The 23,161-nt window shown below is 36.8% G+C and overlaps 2 protein-coding genes across 3 annotated transcripts in view; both read left to right on the plus strand.

Moving 5' to 3' along the window:
* Positions 1 to 471: 471 nt before the first annotated feature.
* On the plus strand, positions 472 to 7,335 carry LOC128234729 (uncharacterized). Of its 2 annotated transcripts, none has more exons than XM_052949172.1 (4): positions 472 to 4,358; positions 4,695 to 4,711; positions 5,252 to 5,338; positions 7,226 to 7,335. In XM_052949172.1, exon 1 carries the CDS (start codon positions 1,280 to 1,282, stop codon positions 3,311 to 3,313), a length of 2,034 nt encoding a protein of 677 aa, XP_052805132.1. In that variant the 5' UTR covers positions 472 to 1,279; the 3' UTR covers positions 3,314 to 4,358; positions 4,695 to 4,711; positions 5,252 to 5,338; positions 7,226 to 7,335. The 2 variants fall into 2 exon arrangements, with proteins under 2 accessions (XP_052805132.1, XP_052805133.1); XM_052949173.1 differs by lacking the exon at positions 7,226 to 7,335 and adding an exon at positions 5,861 to 5,888.
* Positions 7,336 to 11,069: 3,734 nt separating this feature from the next.
* LOC128234725 (protein TANC2-like) overlaps positions 11,070 to 23,161 on the plus strand; it is a 104,312-nt gene continuing 92,220 nt past the window's right edge. Inside the window, exon 1 of the mRNA XM_052949158.1 lies at positions 11,070 to 11,205. The gene's annotated coding sequence lies outside the window, so the exon portion shown is untranslated. The remainder of the gene's footprint in view (positions 11,206 to 23,161) is intronic.

The following is a 23,161-nucleotide window of genomic DNA, read 5'->3' on the forward strand; positions in this document are numbered from 1 at the left end:
ATGAACAAATTTATGTCGCACCAATAGAAGATGATATGTTGCTGGGGTTAGATTTCATGAAAAAACATCAAGTCTTGATAAATATTCCATTGTCCTACATTTTAGTAAGTGGTCAAAAGATCCAAATGAAGGAGCATTTTGAAAAAGAGGTTGCTATAGTTAAAGTAACAGTTAAAAAGAATACTGTCATACCACCACAAACAATCGTCAATGTTAAGTGTGATGTAAAGGGATCTTTAAATACATTTAATATCGAACCAATAAATCATGAAAGATTACTTATTCCTGAGACCATTTATTCAAATGTCAAACAGGTAAAATTGGCGGTGGTAAATCTAACAGACAGTCACGTGAAATTGAAGAAAAATTTTCATATAGGTAATGCTGAGGAAGTTCAGGTGCTGCCAAAAATACCTGATGAAATTTCGGGTCAGCATATATTCCAAGTTAATTTGGATTCAAGTAAAGATCTAAGTAAAAAACACTTGCCTGAACATTTGCAGGATTTATTCAATAGATCAAAAGTAGAGTTAAAAGAGGGGGAGCAACAACAATTACTCAAATTACTTATTGAGTTTCAAGATGTGTTTGCGGAATCAGAGTATGATCTTGGTAATTTTACGGAAATTGAACATTCTATTAATACAGGAAATGCACCCGCGGTAAGACAAAAAATGAGGCGAACACCGGTCTCATTTGCTAATGAGGAGGAAGAACATTTAAGGAAAATGGAAAACATAGGGGTTATACAACCCTCAATTTCCGAGTGGTGTTCAGCACCAGTTCTGATTCGGAAAAGAGATGGTAATGTCAGATGGTGCATTGATTATAGGGGCCTGAATGCTGTCACAGTTAAGGATGTCTATCCATTACCGCTATTGGAAGACTGTATAGACATGCTTGCTGGACAGAAATTCTTTAGTAAACTGGATGCAAATTCGGCTTATTGGCAAATAAGGGTTAAGGAAGAAGATAGGAAAAAGACAGCTTTCATTACCAAATTTGGTACCTATGAATTCTTGAGGCCAAAAGTTATGCAGATAATATTCTAACGACCGAATGTTTAAAATCATTGGAATCAATTTGGGGAAAGAGTAACCAACCTATTAAAAAGGGAAACTCCTGTTTATCAACAGACACTGGTAATGACGTTTTTTCTAGTAGGGATATTCGCTTTTTGGGAAATACTGTTAAAAGTGAACCGGTGGACTCTTTCAGTGTTGACTCTAATGTTACCCCAGATGAAGTTATCCCAAATCTTTTGGGTGATGAAGATGATATGGCAAATGACTCACTATTGAATTTAGAACCCAAAGACTTGGGTGGAAATCATACAACTGAATCAATTTCAAATGACTCACTTTTGGATTTAGAACCCAAAGACCTGGGTGGAATACATACAACTGAATCAATTTCAAATGACTCACGTTTGGATTTAGAACCCAAAGACCTGGGTGGAATACATACAACTGAATCAAATTTAGATTTGGAACCCAATCTGTTGGGCGGTGACGAAAGAGTGGAAACTGAAATTAATACATCTGTTCCCATTTTGGATCTGGAACCCCAATTTTTGGGTGAAGAGGAGATGGTGGAAACTGAAATTAAAGACTCTATTGACATCTCTTCTAGTCAAATTAATGAGACAATACTACCTGTGAAATTAGAATCCAATATATTGGATGAAGCTATGGAGGTTGACATGAACAACAATATAAACTCAAACTCAAATGTAATAGTAATCTCAGATGATGAAACCAGTCAAGATCCACAACTTCTAAGAGATAGGACATTAAGACAGAGAGGACCCAATACTTCAGTTCCAAACAAAGGGTCAAAGGTGCGTATCAATGACCAATCGTGTCCACTGTCTTGTGGGGCTTTCAGAAATCTTCGTCAACACGTCGAGTATCATCATCTTCCAAAACAATTTCATCAAAAGAACATGAACAATTCCCAAATGCATAATCTTAGGCTTGAAAGTTTGTTTTGGCTCGCGGAGAAAATTGTTAGCAAACGTAGTATTGTCAAACTCTATCATTATTGTCAAAAAACAATTTGGATTTCCAGGAATGTTCCTATTACAGATGAAGTGAAGGAGTGGTTGGAATTATGGAAAGAACTTGAAAATTGGGATTGTCCCAAACATTTCCAGTTTAACCCAATTAATTCTTGGGCACTGGTTGGACATTGGAGGATCCTTTTAGAACTTATCCAAACTCTGTCAGTTGAAGATAGGCATCAATTTCGTAGAAACATGCCAGACACTCTGGAAGTTACTCTAACTGAAGGAAAAAGAACAGTGCATTCTACAAACACAGACGACGCTGCAGTCCAACTTTCTACTCGTTCGTCTACAGTACAACCAATTTCTATAAATACTTCAACGGCACCGGTTCAACAAGTCAGTTCCGTGCCAACAAATTCTGAAGCCATGGACAACAATTTTTCTGTTCAACAAGAGATTTCAGTGCCAACCAAACCTAAAGCCATGGATAGTCATTTCCATTTAGACCGCTCACTGTTCAAACTAAATTTAAACAAGTTCAGCTCTACCCAAGATTTGATAAATGTGTCTGTGGGTTCAATTCCAAGAAATGAAGTGGAAGTGGTAGGTGGAATAGCCAATTTTTGCGATCCCAAACTCTTTTTGGGAGATTATACACATCTTGGGCACGGTTTTTCAGCCTCGGTAGGAATACATCCACGGAACGTTTCATCCATTGACAGTTTACCGTCAATTCTTTGTAAGTTAGATCAACAATTAAAACTTGCCAATGTTGTGGCTTTGGGTGAAGTAGGATTGGATCATACGGAACCAGAGGAGAAGTGGGAGAACCAAGAGAAGGTGTTGGTAGAAGTTTTAAGTTTGGTCTCAATCCGGACTCCCGTGATTCTACATATAAGAGATCAAAGGGACAAAGAACCTGGAGAATTATACCGAAGATGTTTGGATCTCATCAAAACTAGTGGGAACACTGCCAGAAATCAACCTTTTCATTTACACTGCTTTACTGGCACAACTGAGACCATGAGAAGTTGGCTGTCGGAATTTCCCAATACTTATTTTGGGTTTACTGGAATGGTCTGGTTCTTTGACAATTATCAGCAAGCAGCACTGCAGAAAGTACCACAGAATCGGTTATTAATTGAAACGGATTCTCCATATCTGAAAATGTCAAAAGCTGCTAGTATGAACAATCCCAAATTCATTGGGGATGTAGCTGCTGAAATAGCCAAATGTCGGAACTCGACTGTAAAAGACATATGTAGCATGACGATGGAAAATACCAGACGTTTATACAAATTATAAACGACAAGGAGATTGGAAGACAGATAATAAGCCATAACTCAGATTCGTTAAATAACATTCAATTTCTTTGTACTATAACCCAATGGTTGGGTCAAACTTTTACATTTTATTGCATACAGCTCCATAAGTGTGTGGACAGTTATGCATGGTAATTAGTAACCAATTTTATGTGATAACCCAATGGCTGGGTACTTTTCAAGTGAGTAATACTCAGTTGACATTCATTTATATATATATGTAGATATTTGTAAATATCAAACATTTCAGTTAATGGGGTATCATCCAATGGTTGGGTGTTTTAAGTGATCTTTTTAATGAAAATTTGGGAAGTTTTCACAAATAATAATTTCCCAATTGGTTGGGTATATTTTAGCTTTGTCAAATTGACATAAGGCTTATTTACTATTTTCATATATCTAGACAGATAATGAAACATCTGAAAAAATAGAAGGGGGAGGTGTGTTGTGATCTGGGAACCAGTCACGTTATTTATTTATGATAACCAGTCTAGTAGAAGCTGATGTGGGGAACCAGCTAGCAGGAAACAGACAGACTTTGACTGACCACGACTGAGACCTGACGGACTTATTACTTTCTGACGATCATCTTATATCCATCATCATCCGATACATAGATTCGACGCTAGTGCTCATCTTTATCAGGTATGTTTGTATGGATATTAGTTATTATGTCGGGATCACAATATTATGTTTATATAGTGGGTTTTTCAGTTAAATACATTTTTTGTGTCATATTTCACAAATATACACCATCTGCACCACGGGTCAAGCAGCCCAGATGGTAAACCACCCAGCGAGTGAGGCCAGTAATTAATGCACCTAGGGCATCGATCGACCGGATGTACTCTACTCGCCCCGGCCGGACTTTTCGGAAGAAAACTGGGAGAGTGGTGACTCTCCATGAACTCGGCTTTTTTGACCGTGACGTCATCGTGACGTACGGACATTGGGAGATACATTCTGGGTATCCGCCATTCGATGTAGGAGGAAAGACTGACTATACACAAGACAGCAAAGACAAAGAGGTAATTTTCTACTCTCATCTCTTATGAATCTTGCCCCCCCCCCCCCCCCACACACACACCTGTTTTAAATATAATGTATGTCTTAGCTGATGTTATAGAAGAAATACCACAATAAGTACATGTATGTTCAGATGCATCATGCCATAACCGCCGTAAAACGGTGCGCAAAAATGAGCGAGTCCTTTTGAAATTTCAGTAATTGAACCGGTAATGAACAGAACTTATAGACTATGCAACAGAGCATCTTGTCATTGATGTACAAAAGTATTAAACTGTGACGACATTATTTTGTAATGACAATAATTTACTTAAATGAAGTCTCTCTTTGTTTTACAGAATTACAATTAGCAAAGGTTTGTCCCTTACTTATAATTTAACCATTGCAAACAGTTCCAACACGCTTTTGATAGGCAAATAATAAGCTTAATTATGTTTAAAAATACTTAACTGAAGTGTTAATTAATTATATAGATAGTTCTTGCAGTTTAAATTGTCAATGGTGGTTCAATATTGTTCGCACTAGTCAATTGTATTCCCCCCCCCCCCCCAAAAAAAAAGAAGGGGAAAAGCGGGTACTTTGATTTTCGGTCCAGGCAACCGCGGGTAAAATCCATGTCCTGCGGGGGGAAACAGTTGGTAAAATCCCCACCAAATTACCCCGCACCCCAGGGACCCTAGGTTAGGCCCATTCCCTGCTATATTTTTACGAAAACACAACCACTGCATTTACCCGGCACTGCGGGGCCACCACGGCCTATTTTCTCCGGTATACCCCAGACCTGGTGGGGCCGTGGTTACAATTGACTGGTGCATAATAAAGGACTATGATTACTTAAAAACAATATCCAAGCATGTATTTGACACTTGATTGATGGACGTTAATCTATTATTAGGTGTATGCCATGGTTGCAAGTTCGGGGTTTGTTGGTCTCTAGGCAAAAGACAACAAATGGTTTGGTTAGAATAACATTAAAAAACAGGTAGAGTAAGTTGGCTTTTTTATTTGGCTTTATATAAGAACACTATTGTCATAATTTGGAAATTGTGTTTTAGTCATATGAACTTGACAGATTTTAAACTACGTACTAAAACACATATTCATTTTTTTAGTTGTTTAACCAATGAACTATAAAGATGGTAAGGTCTGTGCCCTGTTTTGGGTACCTAACCCTAACCCCTAACCCTAACCCTTACCCTGTTTTTTAAAAATAGTTGGATTACCTGAATCCATTATTCTTTTTGCCTTATTGAGCAAGCCTTTGTGTGGAGGTGGTGACACTGAATGGGACTGAGTGTAGTTATATCTGTCGGTGTGTACGAAATACTACACATTGTGTGTTGAATAACTTCACTAATGCCTTATGAAGAACAAAACCACCATGTTTGATGTTTTTGTATAAAACGTTGTCACAGCCAGACGCTTTTCCATTTATTTCCTTTAATGCTTGTGATACGAGTGTGCCTGTTATCTCTTTAAACATGATAGTCGACCTTAAATTCAGCATAACAGAAGCCAGCCCTTGCTCAACCACAGCTGTATAGTCATAGTTAACACTATAGCCTTCATCTGCCCATGTAAGTTCTAAAAATATGTTTCCCACTCTTTGTTTATTTCCTGTGGATCAGGATGTTATTTGAGATTAATATACAGTTGAACACAGTTTATCCGAAATTATCGCTATTTCGAAATTATCTTTCGGTCCCGATTTTACTCTTTAATCCAAAATAATCGGTATTTCAAAGTAAAATTTACGGTTCCGATTCGGTATTTCACTCCTATTATCAATTCTTATTTCGAACTTGATCATGTCATAGGTTTTTCACACTATACTTTGAATGCACTTAGGCATCGGCTTGAGGTGACAATGGAGTACAATCAGTGTATTAGTGCTGGTTAAAACACCCAGAATATCATTCATTTGATTGCCGCATTGCCCACTCGACCCCCTACCCAACAATCCGTGCTATGTTCTGAATGCATATATGTGCTGTCATTTTATTTTAAATGTGTTATGTATTTTAAAACAGAAGTATAATAATAATTCTAATGAATTATTTGTCGTTTATTAAACAATATATCAACAAATATTTTTGTATACAAAAGATCACTCAAACCAAATGTATCAAATTGGTAGCGTGTAACCGATATTGCAATCTTCACGTCTAGTTTTTTCACGTCTGAAAATATCGCTATTCCGAAATACTTTTTTGAGTCCATACCATTTCAGAATAAAGGTGTTCAACTTTATAGGAATCTGACTTAAGGCTATGGTTGTGTTAATTGATCATTTTCCTAAATGCTGTTTGGTCAATTTGAGCAAATTTGTTAATTTCATCTGCTTGTTTTTGGAGCTAATATTAAGTAGACATGGATTACATGTAAGCTGATCAAAACACACATAAAGATTCTTTGTAATAACTGTAAAAGCATGAATTCATGACATGAATTTTCCCATTGGTTACCCATGTGACACGTGCACTCAACATTCTATGATGTAGAAGAGTCAAATTCGGTGTCCAATATGGCTTAATGCAAGGCAATGTACATGTAATATATATGGGCTGTATTTGTAACATTTAATGTCACGGAACGTTTCCCAGCCCTGTGCGCGCTGACATTTCACATGGATCTGAGGGTGGGCTAAATCAAAACAGACGCTTGGAAACTGATAGAATGATTATTTGTTGAATGATTATATATATGTTATAAAACATAATTTGAATGTTCATATGTTTTATAAAACTTAATAACTGTCATCAATGGTTGTTAATTATGTCACAAGGAACGGGTGAATAATTATGTATTGACAATTGTAAGACTTTGATTTTGTAATTTAATTCTTGATTTTTGTAAGTTTTTTTTTAAGGTTCTTTGTAGATGTGCCTGGTGACAGCTGATGATGGATGATGTCCTGCTAGTGTTTTGTGGCTGAACGCTCGAGCTGATAAGAGATAGATGCACCTAATTGAATGGCTGGTATTTTTTACTGCACTAAAAGGCACAATATATGTTGATGCAAAAATATACATTTATTGTCATGTTAACTCATTTCTCTTTATTTATCCCAATTCATTTTTGCTGGCTTGTAAAAACAGCTGTAAGCTGATATGAATCACTGCCGAGTCTGTTTCCTGGGCAGAAACCAGTACTGTGTCCATTTTGAGAGGCCATGAGAAAGTACCCTAGGTACTCAAACCCACAACCTCTTTGATGACAGGTGGACACCAGACCACAAAACCACTCTCATTCTCATTTGACTTTAATGATCAAAGCAAATAAAAAGCATATGATTTGTGTCCAGATAAAAAGATATACGGCTTTATTTTTTTAAAACAATAGGTACACTGCCAAAGATGTCGCAGTTAAAGAAGAATCAAAATACAGTTGAACCTCGTTATGTCGACTTTTTCCGGACCTAGTGAAGTCGAGATAACGAAGTCGACTCATCCGACTTATCACCAATCCCAACACTTTTGAGTTAGATTCATGTCCGATGTCTACATCCACAATTGAACGGTCTTGTTACATATTTCCGTCGTGAAAACAGCAAACTTATTATTGAAAAATAAAGTGAAACAAAAGAAAAATTATTTGTGTCAAATTTCTTTCTTTTGTGTTTATGGATCACTCAAAACACATAAAACCACAATTGCATACATTTGTACATTGTAAGATTTTATACCGGGTCCTTCTCTGAATTGGTTATTCTTTCTGTTCCCAATAGAGATTGATATCTAATCAATAAAATGTTCATGTTTTATACAATACCAAAGAACTTGAGCAATAAATGTCTTTTTAATTAAATACATAAACAAACAACTTTAATTATTCGCACTTATCAATTACATTTTTGTATCCCCCAATTATGACAATTTGTTATATTGACACGCACGGTATTTTGCGACATGCCGCAAACCGTCATGAATATTTTCACACCTACGTTTCGATCTACAGTTCGACATACAGAACATAGGAAATGTGATAAATTCGACCACTGGTACTGAAAAATGAGGTCGACATAGCGAAAAAGGCGAGATAAAAAGCTCGACACAAACAGATTTATTTTATATAGAATAAGAAGGAATAAATTTGGGACCGGAATAAAAAGTTGACATAAACGAAAAGTCGACTTATCCGACGTCGACATAGCGAGGTTCGACTGTATCTCTAATATTTTTAAACTGAAAGCAAATCATATGCTTTTTTGTCTTAACGATTAAAGTTAAATGAGTTATACTAGAGGATAATGCATTATATTGTGCCCCCTTTTCGAAGAAAAGGGGGTATATTGCTTTAAACATGTCGGTCTGTAGGTCAGTCAGTTAGTCCTCATAGACCAAAGTTTGTCCAAGTGATAACTCGACAATTCTTGGACGTATGGTCATCAAACTTTACTCAAAGGTTAGACCTGACCATTAGATGACCCCATTTGATTTTTAGGGTCATGGGGTCAAAGGTCAAGGTCACAGTGACTTTAATGGTAAAAGGTTGTCAAAGCTTGTCTGAGTGATAACTCAACAATGCCTAGACCTATGGTCATCAAACTTGACATGAAGGCTGGGCATGACCAGTAGATGACTCTTATTGAATTTAGAGGTCATCGGGTCAAAGGTCAAGGTCACAGTAACCTTTAATGTGAAAGGCTTAACAAAGCTTCTCCGAGTGATATCTAGACAATGCATGGACCTATTATCATCAAACTTCACATGGAGGTTGAGCATGACCAGTTGATGACACTTATTGATACTTTTGAGTCATCATTCATGGCTCAAGGTCCAAGTGACCTTGAATGCGAAAAAGTTGTTAGACTGATAACTTGACAATGCTTGCACCCATTGTCTCTTAACTTGACTTGGTGGTTGGGCCTGACCAGTAGATGACCCCTTTAGATTTTAGGGGTCATTGGGTCAAAGGTCACCATGACCTTTTAAAACTGTGGACCTAAACAGCATGCAAGGTGCACTGGAAAAGTCCATCAAATGGAAATGTTATAGGCTATTTTAAACATTTACTGCTACTCGATGTTTCTTAAAGTTTGTGTTTGTAACTCAATTAAAGCAAGAAGTGTTCTTACTTTTACATACTGTTTCTTGGATTCATTGGTGGAAAGTGATGAGTTTTGCAGGTAAAAACTTTGTGTTTCATTGTTACTTATATGTTAGTGTTTACATCATGAATTGGTGAAAACATAGGTTTTTATTATTTTGTACAGTTGGTACAAGTTTACTTATTGCCATTAACTAAAATATGTTCATAACAATAAAATTGAAATGGATGTGTTTAGCTACATGCAAGCTATAAGTGAACACCATTTACATGTATGAACATACATGTGATAATTTCTCGGTCGATTCCGGGACACTCGTCGTAATGTCAACGCACACTAGGGTTGTCCCCCCCCCCCCCCCTGTAATTTTTTTAAATGGGGAACGTCTGTGGTGCATTCTAGAGCATATCTGGGACTATTTTAGTCGTTTTTAATGTCGGGGGAAAATGTACCTATTTTGACTGCCAAGACGTATTTTTTACTTGACATGGGTTTTTTTCTTCTGCATTTTCTTGAAAAAATAATACCACCAGATATTTTCCCAGGCTTTAAATGAAGTGCTAACCAGGAGGATATGCAGTCTACTTTCGGTTTCATCAAAACAGGAAATAAACAACTATTGAGAACATGTGTTACAAAATATTTATTTTTTCATCGCATTTAAAATGTTTGCAATTTATGACAGACAATATTTTCCAGACGATCAAGAAGATTTTCCAGTCGATGAGCTTTTTTTCCGTTTGGAGATGCATATAATTTTGATAGAGACGTGTCAACAATCGGCTGTATAAAGCGATCACGTGACTTACCATGGTCTGTGATGTGATTAAAGCACTCTATATAACCACCTGTAAACCCCATAACGTCAGTTTTATTTCGGCGTAAAAATACACAATGATAGTTCGAAAAGTTCAAAACACTAAAATTCCTTATGGACGCGTAAGTTGTTTAAAGTATAACGACGTATCGACTTTGAAATTTGAATGGAATATGGGATGTTTTCCGTGCTTTAATTTTGTTTTTTTACTCATTTTGTCACTTTCTTTGAAATAACCTTCATGCTCGTTTGTCGGTAAAATGTGTGAAAAATATCAATTCATCAATAAAAAGCTATCATTCATCAGACCAAACAAATCCATATGAAAGCAATGAATTTGTATACAAGAACCCTCCCCGACTCGTTAAGCTCAACAATAGGCCATTAGATCAAAAATCGGGTGATTGACGATGACCTCGACGACACACGTACCAATTAACGGATTAGTGTCAACATGTCCTGTGTTTTATGACCAGTGTCCCAGACAGGCAAAATAGCTGACTTACATTGGTAAAATTCAGATAATCGATTCCGAGATTTTATTTTTCGTTTTTTTTTTATGACTTTCCGGGACAAACATGCACCCTCCGTGACTCCGTGACAGAGATACGATTTCCGGGACCATCCCGGACGTTATCACATGTATGTGTATGAACAAACTTGCAATTGCCCTTTTCAGATGCAGTTGCAAATTTAAACAAACTTTGTTCAATATTTTTATTGATCATTCGATATAATTATGATGAATTTTTAACATCAGAATACATGTATATATGATGGAGACTTCTGTTCACTTTACCTAGGACAGATGGAATGACGTTTAACAGGGTGATGATTCTCGTGAAGTCCTGTATAGGAGGGAAAATGTGAAATGTTGCGGAGGGTCCTGCCCATGGACAGCCTGTCAGCACTTGGAGCCGTAAACAGCTTGCCTGCACTTGGAGCAGTCCACAGCCTGCTCACACATGGAGCAGTCAACAGTGTGAGTAGCAGAATGATATTATCTTTATAGTCATATATAGTCATGAGTGTATGTAATATGTACATCAGTCAATTAACTAGTCAGTCCAATGTATTACATACAAGGAGTAGTAAAAGTCATTCAAATAGCAGAAAATAATATTTATTTGTTTAATGTGTAGCTGTAATTAAGTATGTTAGACTCTGATTACTCATATAAGGAGAAAGTAAGGAAGACAAATACAATGGAATTTCAATATATGTAAATATTTATTCTATGTCTTTTTCATTTAATAGCTCAAGGCAATACTCTGAGTTTTACACAGCTTTTTAATAATTATGTACATTAAGTACATGCAGTGTTTTTTTTCTGTGTTCTGTATTTCAAACATTGCTTTGATCATAAATTGAACTGATCTAACCTTTCATGCAGACAAGAACCTCATGGTCATCATTTTTATACATTTACCAAAAGCAATTCTCGCTGCTTAATTCTAACTAGAGACATGCTTAGGTGTTTCATTATTTCAGGCATATTGGTACAGAGCTACGTTTAAGGAATGGATTGCGGGGTCGATGTCATTATTGGGGTATGAACGCAATTGGGCTGGTCTAAGTGTGTCCACGCGTACTTTGATCAGCCCAATTGTGTTCATAACCCCGATAATGACATCAACCCCGCAATTCATTCCTTATATTTACACCCCATAGTTCATTATTTCATTCAAGAAAGGTTAAAAAATGCTTCATTTCATTTAGGATAACCTTTCAGTATTTTTTTCTTACCAATTCTGTAAATAGAACGACCCGACTGTAACCGGAAACATTTTTTTCAAATGACATCACAATAACACAGGAAAAGATCACTTAAAATCACTTTTAAACGTAAAATTGAAACACTTTTGGCAACAATACGTTTAAAATATGATATCTCAACACTTTATAAAATGTTGATTTATATTTTACTGGATCTGCTGACACAGTATAAACAATAACAAGAACAATAGGTTTCATGTATATTGTTATGCAATGAATTGCGATCCAAACATACCCAAAGATGTTGCGTTCATTGATTGATAAACGCAATTGCCGAAAGGCAGTTCATATAAGGAATGAAAATTGAGGTGTAAATATAAGGTAAATAAATACAGTAAGTAAATACACCAATTACAAAATAAAATCAAACATATGTTTGTATTGTTATAAACTTATAAATACATATAGTTAAGAGGACACACCATTAAACCACTATACCTGTGTAGAATCAATTCTACTCCTTTGCAGTGATATCCTTTGACAAGCACAGTGTTTTATGATGCTAAGGGAAGTAAGCGCTTTGTTGTGAATTTAACAATCATCGTTACACTTCATTGAAAGAAACTAACATGTTCACTACACTTTTAAAAATGATAAATTCTGAGTTGATAATTGTGACGTCCGTTGTGTGGAAGGACAATGATTTAACAAGAATATTTACTGGTAAGCGCTTAAATAGGATTGTATGATTTACAATAGTGTTCTTTTCTTTTCCTTTTGAAGCCATTGACTTCCTTTATTTCCCTGTAACATGTGTGTAATTGGGATCCATAAACAACATGTTCAAAAAGAAATGGGATGATACATATCCTTACATTACCCTAACTTTAAACGAGACCACAGTTCGCTTTTTCCCCATCGTTTTTCTACATTGATAAGAATTTGGATGATTTCTCATTTCGCTCAAATGCAGTGACTTTGAATCTAATTTTGAGAGCTTTGAATTTTGAATACTAATAATCTGTAATGATGGGCTCTATTGGAATACTTTTCTTACATTTTTTTCCTGCATGTTCTATTTTCGCAAATAACTAAACTATCGATGAATTCTGGCATTTCACATGAATAGAATGATTTTATTTTTAGGGATAGGGACTTTTCATTTTCTTTATGAAACAGAGTTTTTTTCTAGACAGCAGATTAGATGTTCCCTCATTTCACTTACAACAAAATTGACATTTGTAATTGCATAGCCATTCTTAAAACAAAATTGCAATGACACTGGCCACAGGCATGTACATTTGGTTTTTGTAGAACTCGTGGAACTTTAATCATAAGCTGAGATGAGTTACTTTTAAATCCCCCGCCACGGAGTGGGGAGGGGATTATAGGAATGCACTTCGCCCGGCTGTCAGTCTGTCCGCACACACGAATGGGTATATATTGGGTACTAATTCCTTCATTACTTATAGAAGATCAAATTTGTTGGGTAGCCCTTGTTGGGTAGGGTTAGTTAGGGTTAGTAGGGCTTTAGTGGGTATATTTTTATAATGGGAGTAATGGTAAAGTACCTAACAAAGGTTGATATGTGGGAACGTCCGTCCTTCCGTCCGTCTGTCCATCTGGCTGTAACATTTCTTATCCGGGCTATAACTTACTTATGCATGGATGGATTACCATATTACTTGGTACAAATGTTGTCCTCATTGAGACAATGTGCAGTGACCTTGAACCGGGTCCATACCTTAAAGGTCAAGGTCACACAAGACATTTAAAGGTCAAAGTACACATGCTCGTGTCCACGCTATAACTTACTTATGCATTGATGGATTATCATATTACTTGGTACAAATGTTGTCCTCATTGAGACGATGTGCAGTGACCTTGACCTGGGTCCCTACCTCGAAGGTCAAGGTCACATATGACATTTAAGTGTCATAGTTCACATGCTTGTGTCCGGGCATTTTACATTTAGCAGTGTTGGCATGTCAATTCTTACAAGAATAAAAGTTCAGTGTTGAATGCATTATCGTCAAAGTTGAGCGAGTAGTTCAAACTACTTATTTAATCAATTAAGCATGTTATGAGAAGAATTCACGTTAACAACAGCAAATATAAAATTAACATTAACAACAGCCTCTCTTGAAATATCGATATTCATTAAAAGAACTAAAATAAATTTTACAAACAATTCGTTTAATGAATGAAATGAGTAAAATCAACATTTTAACACATATATGAGTTCTTAAATATTACTAATTACTAAGAAATGTATACAAAACAAAGACTCACGGCACACACAGTGTTGCATCGTTCTACAAAATCCTGTTGATTCGAAATTTTGGCCAAGAATTCCATCGTTAAAATACAAGTAAATCCAAAATATTTCACACTTGTAGAAGCAGAAAATAGTATAGTCTTTTATAGGCTAAGAAATATTTTCCCATCTTTTTTCTCAAAAAGGTTATTTAGAAATAACTGTCACTTTCTTGCTTGTTAACATCGGTTTTGAACCATGGTGACACATGTGAGAACCATGTTGAAGTCACGTGATTCCTAACCCTGGCTACTACTGTTCGGTTCATACCTTAAAAATATTGTTGTTTATTATAAAGACAATTTTATAGAATAAATGATTGGTATGCAAAGGCTCTAATAAAGTTTTAAAATAATACGATAATAACATATATATATATATAACCAAATTCAAAAATAAATAAAATAATCAGCATCATATTTCCTAAACAGTTTAAGATTTATTGCAAACTTCAAGTTGACAAATAAAAATATATTCTGCTAAAGTAGTGTATTCATGACGAAGGTATTCGAATTTATTCAATGTTAGCCAATGCCACAAAAATTATAAACAAAAAATTGAGACGTAATGTGTTGATTACTTAAGAATGGCGCAACTTCAAATAAAACTCTTCATCTAGTAGCTTTAACGCATACTTACTATAATAGGATGTTATTACATTGCAACTAATTAGCTCCAGAAAATGTGTTTGTGTACTTTTTCTCCATTCTTTGATTTATTTGTGTACATGCTATGAACATTGTATAATGTTTTACGCAATAAACATATCGTATCATATTGACATGGGTCGGATATACAAACATGGAAACTTTTTCAATTGCAATCATTAATGTTTAAACAATATATTGGTTGGGGGGGGGGGGGGGGGGGAGACAAAAGAGGAAGAACAATAAACCATCTTTGACATAACATTATTTAAAAGGTGCAATTCTAAGTTACGTTCATACTCTAGCCGTCCTCAATCTTTTATGGTAAAAAATATGAGCATTTTTATTGCCATTGCATCTTTCTCTACACCTTTAACACAAATTGAATAAACAGTTTAGATCTATAACAAGGTGCATAAAGACCGAAAGAGACCGGATTTTACGAGGAGTGACTGGGAAATAGTATCGCCCATAATACACTGCCGAATACTGTAAGCATATTCCATAGAGGACTGGTCTTTTCTATGTTGGAAATTTTATACGCTTAAATGCTTCAATTGGAAAAATTCGACACTGTTTCACATACATGGTTCAAGTTCATTTATTAAAGCTTATAATAAAAGATTGACATACAACTGGAAACAAAAACAACTGTTATAACATCAGCACAAACAACAATTCCATGATTTAAAACCATGAAAAAGCCCTGCTTTGAAATTTATTTTGGTCATTTCCAACCAATCAGAGAGATTTTGAAACTCAGTTTTATAAAAGGTACATGATTTTTGTTCTGGAGTAAGTTGCCCGAATATATCTTCAAGTTGAATGTGTCCCACAGGAAAGACAACTCCAGTGTACATATATTTGATCCACTTTTGATTATTCCCCTTCTCTATCGAGGGAAGTATTAAATACCAGTTCTAATCACCCCGCAATTAAGTAATTTGAACAGCTGGTTTCTAAAACAATTTTGAGGTGTTTGATTTGGATGGTTACCATTATTTGAAGTATACATGTTTGTCAACAGTTCTACAGTATTATCCTTCAAAATGAAATAAGCTGATATAAGTCATCCATGTTAGTCCATATGTTTTAAGTTTTGATCATCGAAATCAATTTTCTTAAGAATTACAGTACATTCTAGGAGAACTTCCACTTTCCGTTTTTCTTGGCAGATTTTCGGCATCGCAGACACGAAATCCAATTTATCGAAATTGTAAATACAGAGATTACTGCTCCAAATCATATAGAAGACTCACTACTACTGTAAAAATGCATTTTAATAATTTGTTTTTCTTTTAATCCATTCACATTTAGCAATGCTTCATTAAGTGACAATATTGTTTTGAAAATGAATTAATTTTTTTTCTCTCATACCTTGCTTTGAAGCCAAATGTTTTAACAGCGAAGGCTCTTTACCGTCACTCTTAAAGGTGGCCAAGTTGTCATATAGGAATGGGCATTGTTTACATGAACACCAGATGGATCTCTTGCATTGTACAAAGTGCAGCCATTTTTTTTTGCAAAGAGCAATTAATGTCAATAAAATGAATTTACTTAGTTGAAATACAGTGTTGACTGTTGAAGGACTGTTTCATTTACGCGCTTGGTGTCATCGTTGAATTTTTTGATTAGCGAACATATGCTGAATCTTGGTATGATGCTTGAGGAGGCCACCCTGGTGATAGCCCATCAGAAATTAACACTTCTTTTTATTTTGCTCTGGGATATGCTTCCAGCTTCAATTTCACCATTATTTGCCATTTTATCAATGATCACCATGTTGGAAATTTTGTATGGAGCTTCCTTGATGATTTTTTTTACATTAGTGTTCTAATATTGACCCAAATATTGATGGCAAATTCATACTTATATACAGGTAGGTAGGTTTTTACATTTTGTTTTTAAAGCAAATTTGATTCTTTAAGGGGAAATGATGTATGTATATTTAAAACAAGTTGTAGTTTGTATAACCTCCCCTTCCTCAGGCTAATCTGTAATGCCCCAACACCATCTAGTTAATGTAGTCTGGGTTAAAATAGTTGAGATTTTGCCAAGATGTCACCTAGGTATTTTCTCTGATCTTTTCAAGTTTCTCTGATTTATTACAAACTACACTTTGAAATGTTTAGGACAACTTTGAAGCCAAATATACTGCTCTAAATTAATTGATCTGTAAAAGTCAACTACTCTTTTTTGGGCAAAATCTTTTAGAATGAGTGTTCATTTACATATTCATGAGGTGTGAGGTAAGGTCCTTTTTGACTGTGTAAGTCATCTTCACAATAGTAACCATATGTTTCAATCACTTTTTGCAGAACATATAATTTGCCACAAGCATGAATTTCAAAGACTACAATCATTGTTGAAGGAGATCAGTATAGAAGAGAGGACTCATCCTTCTTCAATTGTCTGTTTTCAAGGTTGGATGTTGAAAAGTTTGATTTTAAAAAATAGCTTTAATTTGAAATAGTTAAAAAGTGATTTCCTGTTGTCATTTATGGTCCTGTTATTTTTTGTAATGTACACTGGTGTCATGTTCACACCAACAATGTTCCCATTTTGAAGCTATCAATTATATCCTGCTGGCTAAGGCCCCCCCTCTCCCTGTCAAAAAGGCCCCACTCTCCCTGTCAACATGACCACAATACATCCTGTCTGATTGTCATCAATAACAAACACCATGAATGAAACAGCAAATTTGTAGATTGGGCACGCTTTTACACCCAATCATGGGTAGCAGTGCCACCCCAAGGTTTGAATGTCTTTATAAGCTAATCGGGCGTGATCAGAGAAAATATGTGAATGACCCTTTTCATCAGTCCTTTTGAAGCTGTTGGGGATCTGAAGGGACAGATCTGATAAGGTTGCCCTGACACTGAACTCACTTTAATTGGTCAATATTACCATATGAAATGCCACTTGTGAAATATATGAGACAGTATAGGTGTTAAAGTTGTCCCACAGAGGTTTGAGGTTGAGAGAAAGTTGCCTAAAATTGACAATCTGGTTGAAAATCAACTTTTGGGGCGTCAAACACAAATATTAGCAGGTTTTTGTGCTTCAAACAAAATATGGTATTTCAGGGTTTTATGTAATTTATTTTCCTGTAATTAAAGTTTATTATAGTTCATCATTTCAAACAGGCAAATAAGAACCAATAATGCGTAGTATTCAATTTATTGTTGTACGTTTCTGAGTCAAATCATATATACACACTTATTGATACACTTACCTGTGCTTCATACAAAACTAGGGGACGATTATAGTTGAAAGATTACTAATTAAACAAACTTAGCAAAGAGGTAACTGTTGCTCCCTTTCGAAAAAATCTGTTTAATTTTTATTAGTTGAACCATAATTTACACATTCTATGGGTGTTTAACACATGAGCCATTACCAACAGGTTCTCCAGGTGTTTAACACATGAACTATAACCAACATGTTCTCTAGGTGTTTAACACATGAACTATAACTAACAGGTTCTCCGGGTGTTTAACACATGAACTATTACCAACATGTTCTCTAGGTGTTTAACACATGAACTATAACTAACAGGTTCTCCGGGTGTTTAACACATGAGCTATTACCAACATGTTCTCTAGGTGTTTAACACATGAACTATAACTAACAGGTTCTCCGGGTGTTTAACACATGAGCTATTACCAACATGTTCTCTAGGTGTTTAACACATGAACTATAACTAACAGGTTCTCCAGGTGTTTAACACATGAACTATAACTAACAGGTTCTCCGGGTGTTTAACACATGAACAATATACCCAACATGTTCTCTGGGGAACACATGAGTCATTTCCAACATGGTCTTTGGTTGATTAAAACATGAACTATAACCAACACGTTCTCACAGTGTTAAACACATAAGCATTTATTTACAAATCTTATGGGTGTTTAACAAATGAACCATAATCTACAGGTTCTCTTGGTGTTTAACACATGAGCCATTACCAACATGTTCATTGGGTGTTTAACACATGAGCCATAAATTGCAGGTTCTTGGGGTGTTTAACACATGAACCATAATCTGCAGGTTCTCAGGGTGTTTAACACATGAACCATTACCTACATGTTCTCCAGGTGTTTAACACATGAACCATTACCTACATGTTCTCCAGGTGTTTAACACATGAGCCATAAATTGCAGGTTCTTGGGGTGTTTAACACATGAACCATAATCCGCAGGTTCTCAGGGTGTTTAACACATGAACCATTACCTACATGTTCTCCAGGTGTTTAACACATGAGCCATAAATTGCAGGTTCTTGGGGTGTTTAACACATGAACCATTACCTACATGTTCTCCAGGTGTTTAACACATGAACCATTACCTACATGTTCTCCAGGTGTTTAACACATGAGCCATAAATTGCAGGTTCTCAGGGTGTTTAACACATGAACCATTACCTACATGTTCTCCAGGTGTTTAACACATGAACCATTACCTACATGTTCTCCAGGTGTTTAACACATGAACCATTACCTACATGTTCTCCAGGTGTTTAACACATGAACCATAATCTGCAGGTTCTCAGGGTGTTTAACACATGAACCATTACCTACATGTTCTCCAGGTGTTTAACACATGAGCCATAAATTGCAGGTTCTCAGGGTGTTTAACACATGAACCATTACCTACATGTTCTCCAGGTGTTTAACACATGAACCATTACCTACATGTTCTCCAGGTGTTTAACACATGAACCATAATCTCCAGGTTCTCAGGGTGTTTAACACATGAACCATTACCTACATGTTCACCAGGTGTTTAACACATGAACCATAATCTCCAGGTCCTGCGGGTGTTAAACACATGAACCATTACCTACATGTTCTCCAGGTGTTTAACACATGAACCATTACCTACATGTTCTCCAGGTGTTTAACACATGAGCCATAAATTGCAGGTTCTTGGGGTGTTTAACACATGAACCATTACCTACATGTTCTCCAGGTGTTTAACACATGAACCATTACCTACATGTTCTCCAGGTGTTTAACACATGAACCATTACCTACATGTTCTCCAGGTGTTTAACACATGAACCATTACCTACATGTTCTCCAGGTGTTTAACACATGAACCATTACCTACATGTTCTCCAGGTGTTTAACACATGAACCATTACCTACAAGTTCTCCAGGTGTTTAACACATGAACCATTACCTACATGTTCTCCAGGTGTTTAACACATGAACCATTACCTACATGTTCTCCAGGTGTTTAACACATGAACCATAATCTCCAGGTCCTCAGGGTGTTAAACACATGAACCATTACCTACATGTTCTCCAGGTGTTTAACACATGAACCATAATCTCCAGGTCCTCAGGGTGTTAAACACATGAACCATTACCTACATGTTCTCCAGGTGTTTAACACATGAACCATTACCTACATGTTCTCCAGGTGTTTAACACATGAACCATAATCTCCAGGTCCTCAGGGTGTTAAACACATGAACCATTACCTACATGTTCTCCAGGTGTTTAACACATGAACCATAATCTGCAGTTTCTCAGGGTGTTTAACACATGAACCATAATCTGCAGGTTCTCAGGGTGTTTAACACATGAACCATTACCTACATGTTCTCCAGGTGTTTAACACATGAACCATTACCTACATGTTCTCCAGGTGTTTAACACATGAACCATTACCTACATGTTCTCCAGGTGTTTAACACATGAACCATTACCTACATGTTCTCCAGGTGTTTAACACATGAACCATTACCTACATGTTCTCCAGGTGTTTAACACATGAACCATAATCTCCAGGTCCTGCGGGTGTTAAACACATGAACCATTACCTACATGTTCTCCAGGTGTTTAACACATGAACCATTACCTACATGTTCTCCAGGTGTTTAACACATGAACCATTACCTACATGTTCTTGGGGTGTTTAACACATGAACCATTACCTACATGTTCTCCAGGTGTTTAACACATAAACCATAACCTACATGTTATAGGGGTGTTTTTGTTCACTTTATACTTATTAACCAGTTATAAGAAATTATAATGTATAAACTCAGAGATGTCATTATGAATTAGTAATATTGATAACTTATAAACTGATAAAATTTAAACATTTTCCTACAGTTTCTGCATGATGAACTTCGTTAGTTTTTAAATCCATACAAAGAGTATACTGTTAAAGCTTTATTATTCAGAAGCAGTAGCCTTCAGTATATATCATTTTTCTCCTGGCTGATTTCAAATAATCCCTCATTGTTCCTGTGAACATGTGAACAAGCAAGTAACCGTGAAATATGACAAATCTTTTTGTTTGTGTTGTAACTTCCAAGCACTGTAGTAATATATATTTATAACTAATGTGACCGGTCCCGGGATATCAAGCAATCAATTGACCAATTATTGGCTAGCATTTTGTAAAAAGGATATAACATTTTTTGCATGATCTAATGTATGAAAACACATAAATCACCTAATAATATGTGCTGTGTGATGAGTAAGAAACAAGACAAGATTGCGCATGGACATAAATGGTTTCTAGGCTTCTCAACTGATCAGCTCAGAGAAGTTTTACCAGTTTCTAGTTTTTGATGCTGCTGAAGGGTGCCTCATATCATAAAGCCATTCTCTTTTGTAAGTTGAGGAGACAGGGTCATTGTGTTGATGGTATCTTGTCGTACAATGCTAAATGGTCATGAAAAAGCATTCTGTGTGGTATCAAGGGGTGACTCAACCTTTTGTTGATGGTAATTTATGTCAGCTCCAGTTTCATTCAATATACTTTCAGTTTGTTCAAGCCATGAGACCATGTCCGTTTCACAATAATACCATGTCAGCATTACAATGTTGTTGACTATGATTCTCCAATCCTTGATGCAGTTCTGGGAATCTAGGTGGAAGAAGCCTGATCCTTGATGCAGTTCTGGGAATCTAGGTGGAAGAAGCCTGATCCTTGATGCAGGTCTGGGAATCTAGGTGGAAGAAGCCTGATCCTTGATGCAGGTCTGGGAATGTAGGTTGAAGTAGCCTGATCCTTGATGCAGGTCTGGGAATGTAGGTTGAAGTAGCCTGATCCTTGATGCAGTTCTGGGAATCTAGGTGGAAGAAGCCTGATCCTTGATGCAGGTCTTGGAATCTAGGTGGAAGAAGCCTGATCCTTGATGCAGTTCTAGGAATCAAGGTGGAAGTAGCCTGATCCTTGATGCAGTTCTAGGGACATAGGTGGAAAAAGCCCAATTCTTGATGCAGTTCTGAGGACCTAGGTGGAAATAGCTCGATACTTGATGCAGTCCTGGGGACCTAGGTGGAAATAACTTGATACTTGATGCAGTCCTGGGGACATAGGTGGAAATAACTCGATACTTGATGCAGTCCTGGGGACCTAGGTGGAAATAACTTGATACTTGATGCAGTCCTGGGGACATAGGTGGAAATAACTCGATACTTGATGCAGTCCTGGGGACCTAGGTGGAAATAGCTCGATACTTGATGCAGTCCTGGGGACCTAGGTGGAAATAGCTCGATACTTGATGCAGTCCTGGGGACCTAGGTGGAAATAGCCTGATACTTGATGCAGTCCTGGGGACCTAGGCAGAAATAGCCTGATACTTGATGCAGTCCTGGGGACCTAGGCAGAAATAGCCCGATACTTGATGCAGTCCTGGGGACCTAGGCAGAAATAGCCCGATACTTGATGCAGTCCTGGGGACCTAGGTGGAAATAGCCTGATACTTGATGCAGTCCTGGGGACCTAGGCAGAAATAGCCTGATACTTTATGCAGTACCAGGGACCTAGGTGGAAATAGCCTGATACTTTATGCAGTACCAGGGACCTAGGCAGAAATAGCCCCATACTTGATGCAGTCCTGGGGACATAGGCGGAAATAGCCCCATACTTGATGCAGTCCTGGGGACCTAGGCAGAAATAGCCCGATACTTGATACAGTCCCGGGGACCTAGTTGGAAATAGCCCGATACTTGATACAGTCCCGGGGACCTAGGTGGAAATAGCCCGATACTTGATACAGTCCCGGGGACCTAGGTGGAAATAGCCCGATACTTGATACAGTCCCGGGGACCTAGGTGGAAATAGCCCGATACTTGATACAGTCCCGGGGACCTAGGTGGAAATAGCCCGATACTTGATACAGTCCCGGGGACCTAGGTGGAAATAGCCTGACACTTGATGCAGTCCTGAGGACCTAGTTGGAAATAGCCCGAAACTTGATGCAGTGCTGGGGATGTAGTTGGAAATAGCCC

Source organism: Mya arenaria, chromosome 5 (genome assembly GCF_026914265.1).
Source record: "Mya arenaria isolate MELC-2E11 chromosome 5, ASM2691426v1".
Lineage (NCBI taxonomy): Eukaryota > Metazoa > Mollusca > Bivalvia > Myida > Myidae > Mya > Mya arenaria.

Bases quoted from the DNA above. Each gene is read 5' to 3' on its own strand.
- LOC128234729 (XM_052949172.1), top strand. From the start codon at position 1,280: ATGGCAAATGACTCACTATTGAATTTAGAACCCAAAGACTTGGGTGGA.